Genomic DNA, 20,467 nt, shown 5'->3' on the forward strand with positions numbered 1-20,467 from the left:
AGTGTTATTGAACTGGCCTGGTTTGTCTGGAGCAGGTGCCTGTTTCTTGAGAAGCTGAGGTGGCCATGGTAGAAGAAATGAAGACCCACTCTTGGGACTTTCCTAGAGGTCCAGTGGTTAAGACTCCATGCTTCCACTACAGAGGTCGCAGGTTTGATCCCTGGTCGGGGAGCTAAGATCCCACATGCCATGGCCAGAAAATTAATCTTGCTAGAGGGCCTGGCCGTGGAGGTCTGGCTGGGGGAGGAGACCATGTGGAGGGGCTCCTGTTTATTGTAGGAAGACTCCCCTACTTGAGAGTTTATCTGTTCTTTCCACAAATATTTGCTGAGTGCTTGGTGTACGCCAGCCACTGGTTGTATAGTGGTGAGCAAAACAAATGCAGTCTCTGCCCTCAGAGCATTCATAGCCCTGCAGGGGAGATAGACAGCAAACAAACAAGCAAATAACTAACTAAATTAATTAATTAATTTAAAAATGTGCTATTATAAACAGGGATAAATGTTATAGGAGAATGATTAGGCTCATTTCCCCACATTTCAGCAACTTTATAAAGCAGGAGGACTGCACAGTCATGGAGGTCCTCTCTGAGGAGGTGATGATTATATTGAGACTTGATGGATGAATAGGAGTTTTCCAGGTGAAGGGTGAAGGGGAGAGTGTTCCAGGCAGAAGGGCCAGCAATGTGGGAAGACCTGGAGGTAGGAGAGATCCTGACTTGAACTGGGTCGTTAGATCAAACAAAGGGAAGAGAAGGGCAGGGAGAAGACAGCTAATGCAGGTCTTGTCAGCTCTGCTGTGGAGAGTTTCAGTTTTGTTCTACGTGCAACAGGAATCCATGAGACGGTTGGAAGCAGGGGAATGACACGATCCAATTTGAGTTTTGCAAAAAGATCTCTTGGGTGCTGTGATCAGATTGTGTTGAGAATGGCTGGTAGGATACAAAGATGGAAGCAGGAGGACCAAATGGGATGTGAATATTAAAAAGCCTGTGCACTCCTAGGAAAAGACTGATTTTTCTATAGTCCTAGTAATAAATAAACAACAGAACTGGTCTTAAACCTGTCTAACAGGTCAAGGGCAACTCACGTCACTGATCCTGCCTCTGAAACCAACCAATCAGTGACAGTCTGTGCTTTGAAAACCAGCCAATCTGCAGTGGATTCACTGAAAGGAACATGCTTCTGAGGCTGGCATCACCCCACTCCCGCTTTTGGAACCAATGTAATCCCGAAGCAAACTCTTCCCCAAACCTATGTAAGATTAACCGTTTGCTTTGCTCATGAGGCTGTGCTGAGCAGCCATGTGCTCCTGTACATAAGGAAGCACTAAATGTAGCTGGTTGCCATGTGCTCCTGTACGTAAGGAAGCACTAAGTGTAGCTGGTTGCCATGCGCTCCTGTACGTAAGGAAGCACTAAGTGTAGCTGGTTGCCATGCGCTCCTGTACGTAAGGAAGCACTAAGTGTAGCTGGTTGCCATGCGCTCCTGTACGTAAGGAAGCACTAAATGTAGCTGGTTGCCATGCGCTCCTGTACGTAAGGAAGCACTAAGTGTAGCTGGTTGCCATGCGCTCCTGTACGTAAGGAAGCACTAAGTGTAGCTGGTTGCCATGCGCTCCTGTACGTAAGGAAGCACTAAGTGTAGCTGGTTGCCATGCGCTCCTGTACGTAAGGAAGCACTAAGTGTAGCTGGTTGCCATGTGCTCCTGTACGTAAGGAAGCACTAAGTGTAGCTGGTTGCCATGCGCTCCTGTACGTAAGGAAGCACTAAGTGTAGCTGGTTGCCATGCGCTCCTGTACGTAAGGAAGCACTAAGTGTAGCTGGTTGCCATCCTGAGCGGTGGCCTCATGCTCCGACAGGGCTCCTTACAGTCATCCAGGCTACGGATGACGATGGTTTGTCCTCCTGTCACTGCTGAGGATGTCCTGCTGGGGTCTGTGCTGCTGGCTCTCGCTGGTCCAGTCTTCAATGGCTGACCAATCCTCTTTTGAAGTTCACCCACTTCCATTGGAGATTTTGTGTCTTCATTTAGGTGTACGGTCACATCTTGGCCTAGGGGATGGTCTACCCCTTCCAGGCTATGTATGAGTCAGGGTCTATCTAGTCAGGAGTTAGAAACCACACCAGTTCTTTAAAAGAGATCAATCAATATAAAGCATTATTAACTAGGTATAAAGTTGTTAAGTAGATAACTAAAAAAGGATCAAAAGAACTCGACGTTGTCACAGAGGCAGTGACTGCAGGAAGCATCTACCGCCTCTAAGGCTCAAGGAACAAAGGAAAGACATTGGCGTTATTAAAACTTAGACGTGGTTTCAGAAACCTCTGAGGAGGGGTTCCTGGCCAGCTTGTGCTGGTGTCTGAGCTCAGAGGAGGGGCTATGAGTGTGGGATGCAGACCTTTGACGACGGGGTGCTGCACAGCAGGTGCTGGTGTCTGCAGGGGCATAAGAAGGCTTCTGTAAGTGTTTAAAAACCTGCAAACTGGATTCAACTGGTGTTACAGGAAGAAATGGCCACTGCCAAGGTCAATGAGTGATGCTGGGGTGATGCTCACAGGAATCCCATGAAAGAAGATGGGAGGGCTTCCCTGGTGGCGCAGTGGTTAAGAATCCGCCTGCCAATGCAGGGGACACGGGTTCAAGCCCTGGTCTGGGAAGATCCCACATGCCATGGAGCAACTAAGCCTGTGCACGACAACTACTGAGCCTGTGTTCTAGAGCCCGTGAGCCACAACTACTGAAACCCGCATGCCTAGAGCCCGTGCTCCGCAACTAGAGTAGCCACCGCTATCCACAACTAGAGAAAGCCCGCGCGTAGCAACGAAGACCCAACGCAGCCAAAAATAAATAAATAAATAAAATAAATTTTTTTAAAAATGGGGAAGGTAGTGGCGCAGTGGTTGAGAGTCCGCCTGCCGATGCAGAGGACGTGGGTTCGTGCCTCGGTCCGGGAAGATCCCACATGCCGCAGAGCGGCTGGGCCCGTGAGCCATGGCCGCTGAGCCTGCGCGTCCGGAGCCTGTGCTCCGCAACGGGAGAGGCCACAACAGTGAGAGGCCCGCGTACCGTAAAAAAAAAAAAAGGGGGAAGAGCAGGTCCTTTTCCTCTTCCAGGCTTGCAGCTCCTGTGAGTACTCCCCCTTCCCCTTAGCAGAGACTAGAAGGGGACTGCTGGCAAAGCTGCAGTGCAGTTCTCAGAATCCCAGCGCCAGCACCACAAAGCAGTGAGTGGAAATGTGGGTTTCAGCTGAGAGACAATAGCTTGATAACTGAATAGGTGACATTCTATATCTCTGTTTCTAGCCCGTGTTTTGGTTTGTCTTATCATTTACTTACCAGAGGGCAGCCTTACTTCTAAGATTTGGGGAAGTCACCTCATATTTCTCTCCGGTTGTCCCCACTCCGGTGGTGGGCACAGGTGCACCCACAAGTTAGCTGATTCCCAGCAAAGTGTGATGCCTCCAGTGAATGAAGGAACAGAGGAAGTGGTAGGATGTGGCGAGAGTTCAGCCTGAATGGTTCTAATCCTTGGAAGTGGCCTTTGTGCTGGCATTGAATGATATGTGACAAGTGGCATTCCAACGGATTTGACGCAAGAGGCCCTGTAAGGCCCACTCTACAGAAGAAACCGAGGTTCAGAGCATCCATTTCTTTTCTTTTCCTTTTTTTTTTTTGCTGTACGCGGGCCTCTCACTGTTGTGGCCTCTCCCGTTGCGGAGCACAGGCTCCGGACGCGCAGGCTCAGCGGCCATGGCTCACGGGCCCAGCCGCTCCGCGGCATGTGGGATCTTCCCGGACCTGGGCACGAACCCGTGTCCCCTGCATCGGCAGGCGGACTCTCAACCACTGTGCCACCAGGGAAGCCCCAGAGCATCCATTTCTTGAGTCAGAAAGAACTCCATCTGTCTGACTGCCGAGCCCAGAAGCCTAAACCACTGCCTTGTGAATAGAGCTTGTAATTTCTTCAGGTTTATCATCCTATAAAACAGGGATAATGACATCTGCCTTTCAGGGTGGTGGTGAGGGTTAACTGGCTTCACATATTAAATAAAAACATAAAAAGCCATTTCGGGAGACAGATGCTGGGCAGATTCCCACTCCCACTCAGCAGCCTGCCAATTTGTAGTTCAAGTTCGTGCCTCGGCAAAGTTACAAAGCAGTCCGTGTCGTGGATCTGGGCGTGGGAGAGGTGGCGGTGTTCTCACCTGGTTGAAACCAAGAATGTAAAATCCTTGAATGCCACTGTCTCAGCAAATACTAACAGGGATAATAATAATAATGGTAACATGCTTCCATTTAATGAGGGCCTACTATATATGTGCCAGGTATTTTACATTTATTATTCTGCTTTGTATATTCATCCAACAAGTATATAGCTCACTACATACCAGGCAGCATGTTATGTTAACTCTAATCATCACAATGAAATGGAGTGGTAGGTATTATTATTCCTGGTTAACAGGTGATGAAACAGAGTTAAGAAAGCAAATAGAACCAGATTATAGGAAAAGTATCATGAAAAGCTTGGTCACATGAGAGAGCTTATCACATCAATGTTTTTAAAAAGCACCCCAAAGTTTTGTAAATGAAAAAGATTTTTCTTTTTAAAATAAAACTAATAATTCTTTTAAAAATAAAAATTTCAATAGATGGGTTGAAGGGCAAAATAGTTTGAAGAATTAGTTAGTGAACCAGAAGATCGAGCTAAGGAAGTCTCCCAAAATGCAGTGCAAAAGAAGAAATACATGGGAAGTATGAACCAAGTATTAAGAAAGAGATGCACAAGTTCACTGTCTGCTTAACGTGAGTTACAGAATGAGAGAAGAAAGTGAAGGAAGGAGAGAATCCCTGAAGCAAGGCAATAATTCAAGCCATTTTCTTAAAACTTAAATACATGAGCTCTTATATTGAGAGGACCTAGTTTAGGTCCTCTACAGTTCACAGGAATTGTGTCCTGTAATTTATAAGAAGACTGTCAAAGGCCTACAGCTAATTACATCATGATGAAATTTCAGGACACCAAGGATAAAAAGGAAGTGAAATAAAATTATCTAGGGTGGAGTGAGAATACAATAATCACTCTTCACATTTGCAACTTTGTAAGCAAGAAAACAACAGAATGATATCTCCAAATTTCTCTGGCCAAATACTTGTGAATTTAGGAATCTTTACCCAACCAAGCTATCAAGCAAACGTAAGGGCATCATAAAGACATTTTAAGACACAAGCAGACTAAAAAAGTTTGCAACTCACAGTCCATACAGAACAGCATTTCTCAACAGGGTCCTGCTGGCATTTTGGGTGGAACAATTGTTCATCGTGTAAGACGGATCCACACGCTGCAGGTTGCTTAGTGTCTTTCACTGCCGTCTACTAAATGCCAGTAGCATTCCTCCTCAATCACTGTGACAATACAAAACACCCCTACATTGGGAAGGGGTACAGGATAGCCTCTGGTTGAGAACCCACTGGTGTAGAAGATATATACTCCAACAAAGAGAAAATAAATTTAGGAAGAAAATGTGTGATATAAGAAGCACAGGTAAGCAAGGAAACCAGAAAGGTTTATTTATTTATTTATTTAATCAAACAAAATCATTTGTTTCAATAGCTCCAAGTGCAAATACAGCAAGTCAGTACACAAAGTTTCAAGATACAGCTTTAAGTAAAATGAAAACTTGATGTGCAAAAATGAAAGGGTACGTAGCAGAAATAAAGCCCAGTGTTTAAAAAATTCAAGTAACCTGAAAACCTTTAGACTAAAATAGTCTTTCATCAATTCAGAAATGCCTTAATTTATAGATAAGAGTAGTACATTGTAATCAAAAAGGACTTCTCAAAGAACGAGAATCACCCCAAACTGGTCAGCTCCAGATAAGAGCAGAAATTCCCGGTGCTGGCTGTTCCAGAGTCAGCACTTACTCACACTGTACAGATTGGTGTGGCTCAACCCATGGCATCTGATCTTTAAGCAAATTCCAAAAAAGTGTTTAAAGTTCAATGCCACTAAGAGTTCTTCAAATGGCCACTATATATTTAAAAGGTTTGAAGAGGGCTTCCCTGGTGGCACAGTGGTTGAGAATCCGCCTGCCAGTGCAGGGAACACCGATTCGAGCCCTGGTCTGGGAAGATCCCACATGCCACGGAGCAACTAAGCCTGTGCACCACAACTACTGAGCCTGCGCTCTAGAGCCCGCGAGCCACAACTACTGAGCCCATGTGTTACAACTACTGAAACCCGCACGCCTAGAGCCCATGCTCCGAAACAAAAAGAAGCCACCACAATGAGAAACCCGCGCACCAAAACGAAGAGTAGACCCCGCTCACTGCAACTAGAGAAAGCCCACTTGCTCAGCAACAAAGACCCAATGCAGCCAAAAATAAATAAATAAAAATAAATTTAAAAAATAAAATAAAATAAAAGGTTTGAAGACCAATTTCAGCTTCAGGCCTATAATACAACTTGGGGAAAAGACCTACATTAATACTCCTTCCATTACTTAAATCCTTTTTGTGAGGTTAGCAACATGGCCTTTAAAGCTTCCTCAGGGAAACTGTACTTAAACATATAAAAGTTCCCACTAGGAAGATAATTAAAAGTTGTTAATGTTCTTTTTATCACTTAGCAACCAAGACATGTTTATTTCCACTCCCCAGAAGCAATGTTAGCTACTAGCTTCAATTCAGGAAATGTGTATCTTCAGGAAAGTTTATGTGAGATGTTTATTCAGTCTTTTTCTCAACCTTCATCTTCTCATTGTAGGCAGTAAATTGAGAGTCTGTTCCAAAAAGTCTATCCCACCATGTAAATGTCGAAACATAGTTTCCAATGAAGTTCATGTGGTGGAAATCCTGACTGCCGAGAACCAGCATAGAAAGGAATGAGATTTAAAGGGTTGAGAGGAATGTCATAACCACTATGGACATTAACAGTTTCTATCAAACGAATGGTCACCCAGGCCCAAGGAAGAATAACGTGATCACATAAAAGCATGATTCCAATGAAAAAATCCAGTTCCAAGAATTAGGGTTTCCAGAAGATGTGCGTATACAGCTTCCATTCCAAATGGAGCCTGAAACTCATGATGAATTTTTTTTTTTTTTGCAGTACGCGGGCCTCTCACTGCTGTGGCCTCTCCCGTTGCGGAGCACAGGCTCTGGACACGCAGGCCCAGCGGCCATGGCTCACGGGCCCAGCCACTCCGCGGCATGTGGAATCTTCCCAGACCGGGGCACGAACCCGTGTCCCCTGCATTGGCAGGCGGACTCTCAACCACTGCGCCACCAGGGAAGCCCACTCACGATGAATTTTATGAATATGATTATATAGTGTTTTGTGGTGTAAGAGCCTATGCAGGAAGTAGTGCCATGTATCCTCAATCACTGCACAGCCAAACCATCTTGCCAAAAGCATGTACCATCTTGGCATTGTTTGCCAATCATAAGGAGTATTGAAATACTCTGTAAAATAATAGGTTCCACAAATCAAAGGAAGCTGGATACAAAAGTGATTAAAGAGAAGTACTTTAAAACACTTCCATTGATTTCCCCACGTTTCTGGTTTATCCTTTTGAATTTTGTACTTTTTCATGTAAGGTATAAATTGAAACAAAAATGCAGGTAAACAGAACAAGAAATAAAGGACCTCATGAACTATGAGGCATCCCCATGTTGCCATCTGGAACTTTGTATAATTCTTCAACATACAGTTCCAAGCATTTTAAAATGGTTCCTGCAGAGGATTCTCAGGTAAAAGTGAATCCACAGCCAAGGATGCTGAGCTAAGGATGTTGCTACTTTCATTTGTTGCCATTTTTCAAATCTCTGCAGACAGCCTTATAATTCTGCACACCGCTGGGAAAGGTTTATTTTTAAGCCTAAATAAATATCTTTTCTTATAATAATTAACTAAAAGCTAAGATGATAACATGGGGTTGAGAGGTGTGAAATCTGGGAAGGAGGTAGGAGAGAAAAGTAAAAGCATGCTAAGATTCTCATATTATTTAGTGGGAAGATACAGATGTTAATTAACTCTAGATGTTGATTAAGAATATGCTTAACTATGTGCGTCAAAGATATAAAGATAATAGGAACAGAATATACATTTTCCAAGTCATCAGAAGAAAAATTAATTGAGGACAAACAAAATGCTATCAACTAACCAAAAAGCAGGGGTGAAAGAGAAGCACGAAAACAGCATATGCAATAGAAAATCCATGGTAAATTGGTAGAACATGTGCAAATATATCAATAACCATAATAAATGTAAATCTATTACATTCACTGTTAAAAGACAAAGACCCTTGAGTTTAAAAAGTCAAACTGTGTGATGTTTTATAAGAGACAGCAAAAACAGGGCAATATAGAAAAACTGAAAATACTGAGATGGAAAAAGGCAAATGCCAGCAAAGGGAAAGCACCAATTTTAGCATTAGGCAAAATGGATTTCAAGGCAAAAATAATCAGTATGATTTGAAAAGACAAAAATAGATATTGATGAAATATTTAATCTACCAATAAGTTTAGTCTTTGTGCTTATATGTGCCTAGTAACATAGAATTGAGATATATAATACTAAACCTGATAGAATTACAAGAAAAAACAACAAATCCACAGTTTTGTGAGAAACTTTAACTTACCTGTTAGAAATCCACAGAACGAGTAGTCAAAAAATCAAGTAAGGTGTTACCGTGATTAACAAGATGTATAGAATAGATTTATATGGAGATACGTTTTCCCCGTTCACACACACGTGATAACTTTTACAAAAATTGTCCTTATTTGAAATAATAGTTTTTTTCTTTTAACCCCCCTTCTCGCTTTTCTCCTATTCTCATATTTTCTTTCCTCCCTTCCTGTTTGTCTCTCCATCTGTACCATCTGCTTTTCCTCCTCCCAGGTAGCCTTGCTAGCAGATGTAGTATATTCTTCTATATTTTTTCATGCTCATAAACTCAGATGCAAATGTATATACCTATGTAGATTTCTGTCCGTATCTCTTACAGAAATCGAACCGCAGTTTATAGTGCATTTCTCTGCATCTTGCAGAGATGAAAGATAAAAGTTCCCTCAAGTCACTAGATAGAGGTTTAAGAAATTCTTTTTTAACGGCTGTGCGACATGTCATGATATAAATGTACCACAAAGTATTCAACTATTCTTCTGAGTATACACTTTGTTTTTAGGGTTTTATTGCAGTCATGTTGATTGTTGATGTGAATAACCACAGCCACATATATTCTGGTGCTTTGACTTCAATGGGATGGATTCCCGGGCATGAGATTGCTGGGTCAAAGAGTATGTGGAGTTGTTTTACTTTGATATACATTTTGCCAGATTGCTCTCCAACAAGGTCATCGCTACTGGAATGTGGTGAAGAGAGTCCCTTCCCAGCTGGTAGTAGATGTTATCGTGCTCCCGATTGATTTGCTAGTGTGATGTGAGTAAAGTGATATCTCATTGTTGTGTAATTTGCATTTCCCTGACTCCTAGGGAAGCTGAACATCTTTTTAGGTTTATTCACCATTTGGATTTGTTCTTCTATGAATAGTCTAGTGATAGTGTCTAGCCAGTTCAACGCTGATGCTAATCTGCAGGTGCTCTTTGTATATATAGATATTAACCCTTTATCTGTCATCTGCATTGCAGATGGGTCACAAGATCTGATCGAGGGCTAAGTAGGTATAGTGTTACAGGTGTTCTAAGATTTTAATGGTTTGATTTTTTAGATTTGTCTTTAACTCATTTGGAATTTATTTTTGTTTAAACGATGTGAAATAGGGTTCTGATTTTATTTCTTCAATCTCTACACTATCCTCTATACTATCCACTAGCTGCGTGTGACAATTACATTATTTGAAATGTGACTGGTCTGAATTGAAATGGGCTGTAAGTTTAAAATATACACCGGATTTCCAAGACTTGATATAAGAAAAAAGAATGACAAATGTCTCTTTAATAACTTTTATATTGATTACATGTTGAAATCATAATATTTTGGATATACTGGATTACATAAAGTATTAAAATTAACTTCATATATTTTTTTACTTTTTAATGTGTCCCAGAGAAAAATTTTAATTACATACACAGCTTACATTATATTCCCATTGCACAGCACTATTCCAGATCATCGGTCATGCCAGAACTATTTTTAAAATATTTTTGTTCTCTTTCACTTATCTTTTATCTGCCTCCTGAGAGGTGTATCTATTTTATTGCTTATAGTAGACATCTGTCTGATTCATCACTTCCCATCATCTTTTGAATAGCTCTTTTATATTTGGAGAAATTATTCATCAGAACTCAAATTCCCAGCCTCCCTCACCATTAGGATGTGTGTATTTGACCTTCATGGAATGAATGGGAAGTGAGCTACGCGGGGAATCAGGTTCTACATGGAGTTTCCATTTCCATGGGTCCAGATGGCACAGGCAATGAGCTTTGAAAGTGCAGCCCCAACAGTAGTTTCAAGGTCAAGGTCCTGGCTTTGGGAGGGTGGTGACAGCAGCAGCAGTTTCCTTATCGGGCAGAACTGGGTATGGTTCGGGGCATTGCTTAACCTTCAGTCTGGCTTTTCAGCCCTCACAATGACATAGTGAGCTACTCGATATCTCTTTAAACAACTTGCTTGCTCCTGAATCATCAGGATCAGCTTCTTTTGCAATATAGAACTCACTATAGAACCCTGACTGGTATACTGGGATGGTTTTCCTCCAAGAAGAGATTTGGGATTTATCTTTTCTTACTATTTAAAAAATATCTTCCATCTTAATGATTTCTCTCTTCCTACTTTTTTTCAGCTTATTTTCTTGTTCTTTTTCTATTTCTCAAGGAGACTATTGTCTTATCCTGGGTTCCCCAGAAAATAGAGCCTGTGTCAAAAGTTTACATGCTAACACTTCACTGGGTTTGTGGAACAACAGAAACCAGGCTGAAGGAAAAAGTGAGGCAGGGAGGGAGGAGAGCAAAGGTAAGAGGCTGCATTCCTGAGAGGTTCACAGTTTTGTAACCAGTGTGGCTAATTCCTTGGGCTCACAGTACATCCTCAGAGAGGTTGTATGAACTCCTCTGTCTTAGAGCATCCCTCAGGAGAAGGTGAGAAGAATTTATCCATTGGGTCCTTCCCGTCCCCCATCTCCTATGGTTCAAGGTCTGCCCCACAGGGCATTAACCTGATGCATCCAGGCAGTATTACCTGGCTTCTGGGGAAGCAAGAGCCTCCTGGACCAATCTGGCCACTGCATATAGTGGTCTGTCTCTCCCTTTCTGTCTGTGCTACTGTGGGGCTCCTCAGTCTGTAGTGCAGTCGATGGCAGAGGCCATGACCTGGCTTAATGACCAGGGAATAGCTTGCTGTTCCCTGTAGAGCCTCTCCATCTAGGAGTCAAGGCAAATGATTTAGGGGTGAGGTTGGTGAGTGGTGGGGTTGAGGGCGGAATGCCACAGAGATCTGTGGTGGTGCATAACCTAAGGCTAGCAATTCTACCCATTGCACCATTCAGATCTGCTTTCACCCTCTTGTAACCTATGGAGCACATACAAGAACAAGATGCCCTCATTTCTTCTCTAAGAGGGAAGATATAAGTCAGTCTTTCAAGGTGGTAGCTGTTCATTGAAGCAGGGCAGTGCCTGGGGACAGAGAGAGTAAGGGGATGACAGGTGGGGAAGAAGAGTACGGTGTAGGGTGTGGCTATGGATCTGAGCAATGCTTAAATTGAATCATATAAAGTATCAAGTTCTTTCCATTTATTGATGAAGTTACTTAAGGCTAAAAAATTTCCTTTGAAATTTTTTCTATCTCCCCTAAGTTTTCCAATGAAGAATTCTCCATTTCTTTGTTTTCTAGATAATTTGTAATTTCATTTTTCTTTCCTTTGATTCAAGTGTTCCCAAACAGTGTGTTTCTTAGATTTAATTTCCATGTAGTTAGCATATTTTGGTGACTTTAAAAACTATTTACTTCATTTTTATTGAATGATGAGCAGAGATGATAGCCTATGAAATATCTAATTTATTGAATTTTTCAAGATTTTCCTTAGAGCCAAGTGGATGATAAATTTTAGTAAATGCTCATGTATGTATAAAAAAGTACATTCTGTATTTGAAGAAACATTTATTTATTTGAGTTTGTAGATTGCCCTTATTCTTAAGTGATACATGCTTATGAGTGAAGGGTCATAATATTGGTAACTTATTTTCAAATGATTCAGAAAAAAATGTGTATGTATGTATAAAAAGAGAGAGAAATAAAGCAAATACAGCAAAATAACAATTGGTGAATCTAAACGGTTCATATAGAGATGTTTATTGTAGCATTCTTCTGCCTTTTCTGGGGATTTGAAATTTTACAAAATATAAAGGCGAAAATAAAATCCCTTTACTCTATTTTTAATAGGTGTCTCAGTGGGACCAAAATTAGACTTGAATATTCCATCTGCTATCTTTCCCTGGGACCTCTTCATTATTTTAAATCTTTTATTTGTTTTTCTAATAAAGTTATTTAAATCTGTAATTCTTCCTTTGAATTTTTGGTCACACTTCAAAGATTTTTATATTTTGTGTTCTCGTTATTCATTAAAATAATTTATAATTTCTATTCTGATTTTCTCTCTAACCTGATGGTAGCTAAAAGAGTGAATTTTGGATATTCATGTCTATAGGGATCTTGGTGGCGGTGAGGTTTTTGTTTTTTCTTTGGCTATTCTTGTTGATGTGTTCTGGTTTCATTGCATTATAGTCTGTGAAATGGCCTATAGTATTTCTGCCTTTTGACTACAGTAAGTTCCCTACATACGAATGAGTTCCATTCTGAGAGCAAGTTCATAAGTCTAATTTGTTCGTAAGTCCAGCAAAGTTAGCTTACATACCCAGCTAACACAATTGGCTATACAGCACTGTAATGTAATAGGTTTATAATACTTTTCACACAAATAGTACATAAAAAACAAACACAAAAAATAAAACATTTTTAATCTTACAGTGCAGTACCTTGAAAAGTACAGTAGTGCAATACAACAGCTGGCATACAGGGGCTGGCATCGAGTGAACAGGCAAGAAGAGTTACTGAGGAAGGTGAGCTGCAATTTCACTCATGCCTGATGCTGATGGAACGCATGTTCACATCTTTGAAAGTTCTCAACTTGAAGGTTCGTATGTAGGGGACTTACTGTGTACGGAAGTGTCCTATGAATTCTGGGGAAATGGTTGCTTGAATACATCCTTGCTGCCCTCATCTTTCAATTTAAAACCAGCTACTGAACATTTTTTGAGGCCAGCAGCTTTTTTGTTTTTGAGGCCAGCATTTTTTGAGGTTTTAGGGTAGAAGCAAGATCTAGTGATCTCCGGGGGCTAGTCTGAGTTCAGTGAGAGACGGGCCACCAGAGGCCCAGGCCCCTGAGGGACGGTCAGAAGGAAAGAGGTAACATCTGGGAACACTTGACTTATGCAAATCCAAGAACTTCCTGGGGGAGCTGTGTGCCTGCCCCTGTGAGTATTCTTCAGCCTCACTGCTCCAGTGCTCAGAAAGCCGAGGGGGAGTAAATCGGTGTGCTCAATCCTTTCTACCCTGGGAAAATGCCAGATGAGGAGACAAAGGAGCAGAGGGAGTCCTTCTGGGACCAGCGACCCACCAGCCGGAGCACTGCTGACCCAGAAGAGCAAAGACTGCTGGGTGGTCCATGACTCAAGAGCCTGACCTGCCGCAGATCCCCAGCAGCTGAACACGCACCCCGGGGAGTCAGCGAAGGAAAATACCAACGTACCTGCGGGGTCTTCGAAATGAGAAAGAGAGAGAACTGGTGTATCACGGAGAACAGCCAGTACAAACCTACAGGAGAAGAGAGGAGGTAATCTGAACAGAAACTGACAATGAAAACGACACCCGAAGGATCCACAGATACAGTGTGACGCGCATGCGCGCACACACACACACAAACACAGACACACTCATGTTCTGGATCGAAGGAAAATCTCATATTCAGACTAAACATTTCAGGAGATGAATCAAAGGAGAGGAAGGTTACTGGTGCAACTGGATGTGGAATACCAAATGGAGAAATAAAACACATATCAAAAATTTAAAGAGATGGAAATGATGAGGTGAAATCAGAGAGGTTGGGGCGATGATGGAGGCAACCAAATACCTGTCTATTTGAATTATTCAATATTGGAATTATTATTATTGGAAAAACGGAAATTCATCAAATGGAGGAAGTGGAAGGCAGGCAATAACGAAACAAAACAATGGAGGAAATCTTCCCTGAAATTTTTCCAACAAAGACCTGATCAGAAGATTTTAAGGGGTCACTGAATTCCAAACAGAGCTTCTCCCCACCCCCCCCCAAAAAAACGGACACCAAGTATACATATAAAGCTTACCAACCTCCAGAGAGGGAAAATAAGTAACTTACAATGAAAATCAATGAGGCTGGCATTGGACTTCTCATCTGCGATACCGGAAGTAAATGATGATGTAATAATATCTACAGACTTTTGAGGGGAAAAGGGAATCCTAAAGGAAGACTAATAATAATACGGGACTATAAATACTGAAGGATCGCAGCCTGGTACTTGGGGCGGGGCAGGTGGAGAGGAAAAAATTAAAGCATTTAAATCTCTTTGGGACTTGGGGAGCATGATGTAAAAGAATTACAATCGGCCATCTTTTTTTTTTTTTTTTTTTTGCATTACGCGTGCCTCTCACTGTTGTGGCCTCTCCCATTGCGGAGCACAGGCTCCAGACACGCAGGCTCAGCGGCCATGGTTCACGGGCCCAGCCGCTCCGTGGCATGTGGGGTCTTCCCGGACTGGGGCACGAACCCGTGTCCCCCGCCTCGGCAGGCGGACTCTCAACCACTGCGCCACCAGGGAAGCCCAGTCGGTCATCTTAATGTGAAGAAATAGATGGTGTTTTTCATATAATGGAAGATTATATAATTGTGATTATGTATTTTTTTTCTGAATATGAAAAAGAAAAGGTAATTGCTAGCTCTATAGAACACCAAAATCTAAAAGAAAAACAGAAGGAATTCCCTGGCTGTCCAGTGGTTAGGACTCCATGTTCTCACTGCCAAGGGCCCGCATTCAATCCCTGGTTGGGGAATTAAGATTCCACAAGCTGTGAGGCCCAGCCAAAGAAACCCCAAACAACTACAAAAAACCCTCATTAAACTGTATACTTAATATGTGTGTAATTTGTTGTATGTAAATTATACTTTAAAAAAAATAAAAGAAAAACAGATAATAAATGGCCATATTATCAAGCCAGAAAAACAAGAAAAAGGAAGAGAAATAACTAAATAAATAGTAAGCTCGAATTAAAATGGAAGGAATAAAATAAAATATATCCATTTTTACAGTAATCTCAAAGGGACTGAATTGTCCTATTAAAACGCAAGGTGTGCTAAATAGGATTAGAGAACAAAACCCAGGCATATGCTATTGTTAGGAATACTGTATCAGCCAGAAATGCGTGTAACAGAAACCTGAATCACAGTGGTTTAAACATATGAGAAATTTGTTTTTCCTTGTGTAACAAGAGGTAGGTGCAGAGCTAGGGCAGCTGCTCAGAAAAGCTCTAATCTCCACTGTCAATTCTAGATTCCCCTCACCCTTGGCACCTCTGCTGGATATGGTGGCTTACCTGGTGGTGTGACCTTCAACCCTCATTCCTAAGGGATCTGAGCCCTTCCTGGTAACTATGCTGTTCTCAGTTTGAGGCCATGATGGATGGATATGTCCACCTACCATCAAAATTGGGCACCTGCTCCATATACCAAGCTCAGGCTTCTTCCTCCTCTGTCAACTGGTCATAAGGGACCTACTTCCCACTGCATGCAGCCATAGGGTTTTTTTTCTTTTTCTTTTGGCAGTGCCAAGTGGCTTGCGGGACCTTAGTTCCCTCACCAGGGATTGAACCCGGGCCCTCAGCACTGGAAGCTTGGAGTCCTAACCACTGGACAGCCAGGGAATTCCCTCACCCATAGGTTTAAGCCAAGGAGCAGGCAACAGGTGGATGAAATGGGGGTCAGGGTTGCTTACTCACTCAGCTTGCTTGTGCCATCTGGCCCTCCTCTGCTCAATCTCGGCAACTCCGGTGGAAGGGTGAGGGCATGCGGCATCTCTGAAGAAGTCCTCCCAGGAGAGACTCCTTTTGAATCACTGAAAGTGGTGTCTCTCAGAGGAGTCAGAAAGGGGCAGAGGGACATTCTGAACAATGACAAGACCTCCAGTTAGGAATTGTTGAGGTTGGACACTGCCATGGCAGTCCCCAAATTATAGGAGAAAGAATTATGCTACGTGTCCCTAACTTCAGGTGTGGTACAATGATGGCATCTTCTCTTGATTCATCTCCCCTTATTCCAGTGTTTCCCAACCTTTATTTCTTTAAGTTATAGCTCCTCCAAGGGGACTTTTTAGATATTATTTTTCCTAATTGTCCTCCCCATAAAAATTTAATACCACAGATATACTGCATATCTATTTATGTAATATGGTCCTTTGAGGGCCACAAACCATTGTAATAGCTAAGAATTTTTTCAGGCTTCAAGAACAAACTTTCACCCCCTTGGGGGCAATATTGCCTCTGTTGAGAATGCATGTCTATTCCGTTAAGAAAAAAACTAAAGCAGGCAGGAAAAAAGCAGTATTATAATTTAAATTATCTGATATGTTTCTTTGACAGAAACGCAGTGACACACGTAACTGTGAAAAATGTCTCCTCAACACTGTGCATTAATGTGGGTTAATGAAAATGGGTGGCTGAAATGAGGAGACTGGGGACTGGAAGGCAGACCGCTTTCAGCCCGAGCAGAGACGTGGTGGAGTCTTTCATGTGCGACTAGAGCCCTCTGCTGGCCATTTTGGGAACATACCCTAGTAAATTTAATGTAGCCCATTCATTTACCTTCTATTTCCCCAGCATCCCTAACGTGTCATTGATGAGCTCCAGGCTTGGGTTTGAGGCTCAGCAAGGTTTAATAACCTTATGAGAAAAGGTTATTAAAGCCAGAACCACACAGTGGTAAGTGGTAAAGCTGGCATTCAAAGTCAGGTTTGTCTGAATCCAAAGCCCATACTTTCCTCCTCAGGAGGTTGAGGTTCATTTATTTATTCACCTATAGCTGTCCAACTGCTCCAGCATCATTTGTTGAAGTCTATTGTCCTCCACTGAATTCCTTCTGCACCTTTGTAAAAAACCAGTTGGGCATATTTGTGTGGGTCTATTTCCCATATAAAGCTTCCTCCCTAATTGTAAGCCCCTCCTTCCTCCATAGATGTAACTGCTATCCTAGATTTTGTGTTAACCATCCACTGGCTTTCCTTTGTAGTTTTACTGCTTATATATGTATCCCTCAACAGTGTACTGTTGAATTCTTTCTTTTTGAACTTTATATAAATGCAATAACATGGTATTTATATTTTCCTTTTTCATTAAACATTATTGTTTTAAGATAACAATCATGATGTGTATAACTGAGCTTCATTTTCATTGGTGTATGTTATTCCCATTGTATAAACATACCAATATTCATCTAGTCTATTGTTAATGGACATTTGCTACTTTCTCTTTTTCTCAATTGTCATTACAAAACCCTGAAAGGTTGCAATGAACCTTCTTGTACACGTTTGTTGGTGCGGATGTGCAAGAGTTTCTTTAGGGCAAGGTTTTCCTGTGATGGAGTTGCTGGCATCCTGGATGAGCCCCTTTTCCTGTCCTTTCTCTGACATGGTGCAGGGTATTGCGTATCTTTGGTCCTCCCACACGCTAAATGCCTGAAGCACCCTCAATCATAGTGACAACGAATCACCCCAGTATTTCCAAACACCCTTTAGAACGCCCAGTTGTTTTAGGGTATGTATCTAGAAGTACAATTGTTGAGGCACACGTTATGTCACTGTTCAATTTTCACTTATATACTGTATTGTTGAGATTCAGAGAGAGGTGGGTTCCCTATGTAAGTCCAACATACACGTAATTCATGTTATATAACACACTCATGCACTATATACCTATCCATATACTTCAGAAGGTCTTCACATATATATTTAACACTGCTGTGCCAATGACCTTAACTTATTCCCGACAAAAGCTCCACTTTCACATTCTATTAAGAACTGAATATTTTATTATCTTTTTTTGTAACAAGTTTGGTATCACATCTGAAATACGACTTCTATTTCCACAAGAACATTTTCCCACAAGAACATTTTTATCCATATCCCTTAAAATAATACATTTGCCCTCCATATTTTTGAATACTTCTTGAGAGCTTTCACACAATCAAAGCATTCATAGAGAGCTCCTATTTCGCTCCGATATTACTTCTGTAATTCCAATTAGCTCTAACCTGTTGATAAAGACTTTCCTACATGTGTTGACATCTAAGCGGTTCTGTCCTATGATTTTGCTGATGTTCAACGGCTATGAACTGCAGAGGATGGCTTCTGCACGTGGAGAGTGTTGGTGGGAGTTTTCTTCTTATGTTTTTTTCTTTGATGTTTGGTGAGGGCTGACCTCTGGCTGAAGGTTTTTCTACATTCATTACATTCATAGGGTTTTTCCCCTGTGTGAATTCTCTGATGTTTTGTGAGGGCTGACTTTTCATAGAAGGTTTTCCCACATTCGGGACATCTGTAGGGTTTCTCTCCTGTATGAGTTCTCTGATGTACAATGAGGTTGGATTTCACGCAGAAAGATTTCCAGCATTCATTACATTTATAGGGTTTCTCTCCTGTGTGGGTCCTTTGATGTTGAGTAAGGTTTGACTTCACACAGAAGGTTTTCCCACATTCATTACATTTATAGGGTTTCTCTCCCGTGTGAGTTCTCTGATGTACGGTGAGGGCTGACTTCTGGCAGAAGGATTTTCCACATTCACGACATTTGTAGGGTTTTTCTCCTGTGTGAGTTCTCTGATGCTCAGTGAGGTTGGACTTTACAAAAAAGGACTTCCCACATTCACTACATTCATAGGGCTTTTTTCCTGTGTGCACACTCTGATGTTGAGAAAGGTCTGTTTTCTTAGGGAAGCTGTCCCCACATTTATTACAGTCATAGGTTTTCTTCCCTTTGTGAGCCCTCTGATTTTGAGTGAGGTGTGATTTCTTATTTAAGACCCTCCCACTTTCACTACACTCATTATTTGGTTCCCCCAAGCACATTCTCTGATGTTGACTGAGTTTCAACGTCTTGTGGGATTTCTCACACTTACTACCTTTAAAGCTTTTCTTGCTCGTGTTAATTCTCTGCTTTAGAGCGAGGCAGGACTCCTTTTTCACAGCTTTCTCACTATCATTACACTTACTGGGTTTTTCCGTTGTGTGAGTTCTCGGATGTTGAGTCAGGTGTGGCTTTTTGTGGAAGGATTTCCCACACTGGTTACAGTCATAGATTTTCTCTTCTGTATCAGTTCGTTCATTTTGAGTGTGGGATGACTTCTGCAAGGCTTCCTCACTTCTGTTATACTCATCAGGTTTTCCTCCTGTGTGCGTTCTCTGATGTTGAGTAAGGTTCGACTTCTCGCTAAAAGATTTTCCCAATTTGTTACATTCACAGTGAGCTCTCTGATGTGCACGTTTTGACTTCAAGCATGAGGATTTCCTATTTTTACTGGATTCGTGTGGTTTCCTTTCCTTAAGAGTTCTTGGACAAGCACCAAGCTTTAACTTTTGGAGGAAGGCTTGTCCATATTTGTTACCTTCAGAGGGTTCCTCTCTTGTATGAGCTCTCTTACATGCAACAGAGGCTGTTTTTCTGTGAAAAGCTTTCTCACAATGATTATATTCAAGACATTGCTCCAAAGCTGAATTCTTCTGACACTGAATAAAGTCCTCAATTTGTCTGTGGGATTTCCTCTTTTGATCATTTTCACTGGGCTTGTTCCCTGTATGGGTTTTCTCATGCACAGTAGTAAGGAATCCACATCCATTGAAATCATTAGATATTTTTCTCACACTGCTTCTATTACTAATAACTAATTCAAAAACACTTTTCAAGTTTGTTACAAATGGGTCACATTGATGGGATATTTTTTTTGAGGGCACTGGATTTGTGGTCATATTAAGTGTTTCTCTGAAGGTCTTATTTCTATCCTCAGTCAATGTTTTGTTGTTGATGAATAAACCTTGCCTCAAATACTTGCCTTCATTTTCTTGGCTTATCTCTTCCATGTTATTGGTTCTTTGGACTTCTAGAAATATAAAAAATTAACATACATTATAAATCTTAACACATTTCTTAAGGAATAGGCTTGTATACAAATGCCCTAAGTTAAGTTAATTCTTAGGTGTCAGACACAGTCTCCTGGGATGAAAGAACTTCTAAGCACATATTTATCCTACTCTTTTAGTTGGTACATGAAAACAAAAACAAAAACACATATTGCAGTAGAAAAAGGGAGAGAAAGCTGAAAATTAATACTAGAAGCTTTGGCTTGTTACAAAAATTACCTCAAAATGGATGG

General features: G+C 41.6%; 1 protein-coding gene and 1 pseudogene across 1 annotated transcript; both read right to left on the reverse strand.

The window, feature by feature from the left end:
* Positions 1-5,919: 5,919 nt before the first annotated feature.
* Positions 5,920-7,944, reverse strand: LOC111170170 (methylsterol monooxygenase 1-like; annotated as a pseudogene).
* Positions 7,945-17,461: 9,517 nt separating this feature from the next.
* On the reverse strand, positions 17,462-20,138 carry LOC149747507 (uncharacterized). The gene has a single exon (XM_089896995.1). It carries the CDS (start codon positions 20,061-20,063, stop codon positions 18,420-18,422), a length of 1,644 nt encoding a protein of 547 aa, XP_089753121.1. The 5' UTR covers positions 20,064-20,138; the 3' UTR covers positions 17,462-18,419.
* Between the last annotated feature and the right edge of the window lie 329 nt (positions 20,139-20,467).

The sequence above is a fragment of the Delphinapterus leucas genome, chromosome 15, assembly GCF_059928025.1.
Source record: "Delphinapterus leucas isolate spDelLeu-1000000601 "Yukka" chromosome 15, BTC_Dleu_Yukka2, whole genome shotgun sequence".
In the NCBI taxonomy this organism is placed as follows: Eukaryota; Metazoa; Chordata; class Mammalia; order Artiodactyla; family Monodontidae; genus Delphinapterus; species Delphinapterus leucas.

Coding starts and splice junctions, on each gene's coding strand:
- LOC149747507 (XM_089896995.1), bottom strand. CDS start 20,063: ATGACCACAAATCCAGTGCCCTCAAAAAAAATATCCCATCAATGTGAC.